At 40.2% G+C, this 4730-nt stretch overlaps 1 protein-coding gene across 1 annotated transcript; it reads left to right on the top strand.

Moving 5' to 3' along the window:
- Positions 1-425: 425 nt before the first annotated feature.
- LOC143863662 (uncharacterized) lies at positions 426-2219 on the top strand. Its single transcript, XM_077374397.1, has one exon. It carries the CDS (start codon positions 707-709, stop codon positions 2039-2041), a length of 1335 nt encoding a protein of 444 aa, XP_077230512.1. The 5' UTR covers positions 426-706; the 3' UTR covers positions 2042-2219.
- Positions 2220-4730: the final 2511 nt, after the last annotated feature.

The raw sequence follows: 4730 nt of genomic DNA, 5'->3' as shown, positions 1-4730 counted from the left end.
GATAGTGATAGGGGGTCGAATGGTCAAAGAAGCATGGCCACAGCATATGCTTTGCCTGAAATAATTGTCCTTTATGGGTTTTTATTAATGACACGCGTCCTTTCTACCTTAGTACGGACCTTGGAATAAGCGGGATAAGAGAGTGGTGGCCTTAAAGGAATCCCTAACCCTATCATATCCTATCTTTATATCTCTCTCTCTATACTCTCTATGTATCTATCTATTTATCTATCCAAATACATGGAATCCAAGTGATTTTGAATTAAGGACTAAAAAGCTAAGGTGTTGCTTTCGATCTTTCTTCCCACCACGTGAAGGGGTGCGAACCCTAGTACTACTAACATCCACTCACCTCTCCCTCTCTCTCTCTCTCTAGTACTTCACACTTATCCATCCACCAAAAGCCTCCTTTTGCTTGAAAGCACATAAGAAAAAGGAAAAATTGCCTTGTCATTAATATACACCAGCTATCCAGGTATTTCACTACCATCTTTGTTTATCTCCTCTCTCTCTCTTTTTGGGATTTTTATTTGCAGAAGAATTACGGTTTGCATGTCCTTAGCCCTGAAAGAGATGGAACGAGTGGCGCTCTTTTGAAGAAAGGTACTAGCAACATATGGCTTGTGCTATGCCACGTCCAAGTAAAGAATAGATTGGTCGATAGATAGAATCCTTTCCTTCTCTACGGTTCTTTCTCTAACCACAGATGTTGCCATCGAACGCCAGGTCCGGTGGCGTTCTACACTCATACACTGAGCAATTTCTCTTGTCTGATGTAAACCCTTCTAATTATAAACATGATTTTTCCTCCCCTTTCTTCTACTTTTCTCCCACTATTGAGCATCCAAATGATTTTCTCCACAACGAGCCAGATCTCCTTTCCAGGCCTTTTTCGGATCCGATCTTGATGGCTAATGCAATTACAACAGCTAATGAGACTGTCACCAAAGCTGTACCAGCTAGAGATATGGCTGTGTTTCCAAAAATTAGTAAAATTGCGGGTAGAAAGAAAGGCGGGAAGAAAGATCGGCATAGCAAGATCTTCACCGCGCAAGGTCAGAGGGACCGGAGAATGAGACTCTCCCTTGAAATAGCCCGCAAGTTCTTTGATCTCCAGGACATGCTAGGTTATGATAAAGCCAGTCAAACTGTGGGGTGGTTGCTGAACAAATCTAAGGCAGCCATTAAAGAAGTAACTAGGGGCTTCACACAAACTAATGGGTCTAGTAGCGGCGGTGGTGGAGGCACAAAGAGTGTGTCTTCTACGTCGGAGTGTGAAGTTGTATCCGGAATGGATGAGAGCACTGATAATTCAGACCGACGCGAGAACAAGTCCAAGGAGAAATCTGTGGCAGCTAATAGGAAGGGAAAAAAGATCAGACAAAAGAGGAAAGATACATTTCATCTACTTGCTAGAGAGTCGAGGGTAATGGCGAGAGCAAGGGCGAGGGAGAGAACTAGGAAGAAGATGTGGGGCAGGCGGTTCGAGGAACCAAAACAATGGCCTGAGGCACGCCCCCATGATCGCAATCAATTAAGCTCTTTAAGTCCTCTCGAAACTGTCGAAGAATCAGATTCTCACAATAAAGACAAGAAATCCTCCATGGATTTCGCGGCGGAAGTCGAAGCGCCAAGCACTCGCTCTCTAGATCGTCAAGGGTCTATCCATGACATTGTGCATGAGTCTCTTCCAATCACTTGCAAACATGGTCCGGCATCAATCTTTGATTATAACCAACACATTGCAATCCCACAGGGAGTGAATTGTAGAGATCTAATTTCTCTTAACAACAATGGCTTGATTAACATTTTCCCAGAAAATTGGGACATGAATAGCACAGGATCTTTCCAACAACCATTTGTTGATGGGCAATGTGTCCGAGACCGATTCCAACATCCATTCATCAATGGGCAATGTGTCGGGGACCGAATCACTAGTTCATTCTTCAAGAATTCCTCTGGCGTTCGTCCACCATCTCAATCCATTGATGCCCAGTTCTGCGTGAAGCCATGGGAGGCATTCAAGAATGAAAGTTTATAATAACATTTCTTCACTATCTCCATGTTGCACTATCTCAGATGTATGAGTAAGATACTGTAAGTTGTGCCTTTCCTTGTGTGTAATTTAGGAAAATGTCTAATTTCTCTATGTATGAATGCTTGAGATCATGTTGATCGGATGATGATGGAAATTATGGGATTTCAATTTTATTATTGAACTCTTTTCATCCTAATTTGAACAAATTTAGTGCACTAGGGACTTAGGTTGTAGAATATCTACCTAGGAATAAATGAGCGAACTATGATATTATAAGTTGAATTCCATACCATACAGTGTTAAGAAAAATTGGTATCATAAATGATCGGATGGTGGGGATGCAAATAATTCAAGTAAGAAACAAGAGAAAATAGAAATAAGGTTAGAACTGGGAGGTAGGCAAGGCAAGCCGAAGCTCTCTCTTATAGACTTTAATTTCCCCACGTACGCAGGTGGCTACTAGGAAATAAGTCCTCAATATACAATGCCTATGCCAAGAACAAGGGCTGCACACCAAATTAAAGACAACCACTATGCCCACACATAAGAGAAAAAAGAGAAGGGTGAAAGAGGAGAGACTCTTGTTGAAAATGAAACTCCAAGCCTTATTTTATAAAAGACAAAGAGACATGAAGGCACCCTTTCATTTAAAATACACCTTTTCGCAACACAAGTGTCTTTAGAATAATACCATTTAACAAAACAAGTGTCTCTTTCAAAAAACTAATTTTTCAAATTTTAAACAAAAAATATTTTGAAAATATCCAACATACAGTTGGAATTTGTCAGAAATATGAATTCCTGTTTGCGTGAAGATAAAGGAGGTCGGAAAAACAGAAATCGAACGAAAAGCCTGCACTATAAGCCTGTGAGAAAGCTCAATGGATAATAAAAGGGTCTATGTTGTGTGAGGGGTTTATGTTACTTTGCTTAATGTCTTGTATTGATCATATCGATCGATCGCCGGGGTCCTCCCCATGTTCCTTTTCTCCATTAATTCAATTCATTGCCATTCAAAAAACTGTATGGTTTAGAGCATATAATTCCTTTTTTGTAATTGTTCTCCAGTCTCATTGATGCAAAAGTGGTGAAATTCGTGGTAGAGAAGACATGATTTAGTAAGCAATATTATCATAGTCTTGGTCTTTTAGTGCAGCCAATTACTTTGGATGATTGGTCTTGTTAAGGATAGTTATGCAGCTTTAGCAATTGTATTCTTATTCTCACTAGCATTTTTCCATTATATAATCCTTGATTAATTGCAAGGATCTTGTATAACAATATCTTGATTTCTATTATTAATGGAACATCCTCCCAAGCCTTGTGCAATTTTCTTCCTTCAAGTTTTCTCTATGATTTCCTTCCTTCTCCATGGCTGACTCAACATCCACCAACACCTTTCCCATGCCAGCGATCTCATTGACTGTTCAACCATTGGCACCTCTTCATGCCTATGATAATTTCATCACCCTCACTCTCTTAATCTTGATGAGACAAAATCATTTGCTGTGGCGATCACAATTTATTCTACAATTATTTGCACAAGACTTGTATGGATTTCTAAAAGATGATACTGCATGCCTTTCTGTGTATATCCCATGCCTCCTCTAGTTTTGGATCCTTCATACAAGATGCTGCACATGAAAGGCCAACTCAACTTGAGTTGGCTCATCTTCTTGCATACAAAAGGCCTCTTTACTAATGTGGATGGTCTCATAACCTCTAGGGCAGTCTACTCCACCTCCCTTACCTTGCTCTTATGTATTACAATGCTGCATAATCGATCCATTCAATCTGGGCCAACAAGAAGTGTGCCTCAAGTTGGTTGATGCTCATTATGGCCCAGTTTTGATGCTCTTTATCTACAAAACCAGATCTTGGAAGTGAAAAATATAATCCTTAACATCGTAAAGTTGTTAACAGACATAAGATTACCAAGCTTAACTTCCCCATGAGTACTTGCGAAAGTTGTATTTCCTACATGAGTGACATCTTTCCAAGCTTAACACCTCTACATTGCCAATGAAAACTTTTCCTTTCCTTGATAATGTGCCAAGGTTTCGAATTTACTTGAGTCAATACTCTGTCATTGAGGATCTTGAGGATAATTGATGGAGAGAGGAGCAAGAGTGATGTGTGTGTGTGTGTGTTGCTATTTGTTTTTTGAATGGAATGATTTTGTAGCAGTTCCAACAACCAGCGAGGTATGACCCTTCTTCTCACAGATTTGACAAAATGGTGAATCAGGATGTTCTAGTAGCTACCTTGCTTTGGTAAAATACTGATTCGGTATGTTTAGCAAGGAAAGATTTATTTGTTTGAGCGCATATGTCCTGATTGATTTGAGTTGGGATAAGTTCATCATAGGTAGCTAGGGATGGGGAGAGTTGCCAACACTTGGGTGACTAAGGATTCATACTCAGGATCACGTCCATTAATAACAAAAAATGCTCATCGCCATCATGGATGTATATAGCTTTTGATGGAAGCAAGTTTCCAATCGATTAAATTCTGCAAGTACTCAGATACAATGGGCCGGGTGTACCTTGCTTGCACAGTTGGAGATTGGTATGTAGCTGGAATTTCAGTGCGTTGGTTCTCTGAGTGTAGGTTACCTCCAATGATTTCCATACATCATGAAGGTTGTGACAAGCCCAAGAGTCTGGAGAAAAATCTCTTCTGCGAGGGTTGC

Source organism: Tasmannia lanceolata, unplaced genomic scaffold (genome assembly GCF_043159265.1).
Source record: "Tasmannia lanceolata isolate RefF3 unplaced genomic scaffold, GAP_Taslan_0.1 ptg000044l, whole genome shotgun sequence".
Taxonomy (NCBI): domain Eukaryota; kingdom Viridiplantae; phylum Streptophyta; class Magnoliopsida; order Canellales; family Winteraceae; genus Tasmannia; species Tasmannia lanceolata.
Note: the sequence above shows the minus strand (reverse complement) of the source record. Positions and strands in the feature narration are given on the sequence as shown.

Bases quoted from the DNA above. Each gene is read 5' to 3' on its own strand.
- LOC143863662 (XM_077374397.1), top strand. From the start codon at position 707: ATGTTGCCATCGAACGCCAGGTCCGGTGGCGTTCTACACTCATACACT.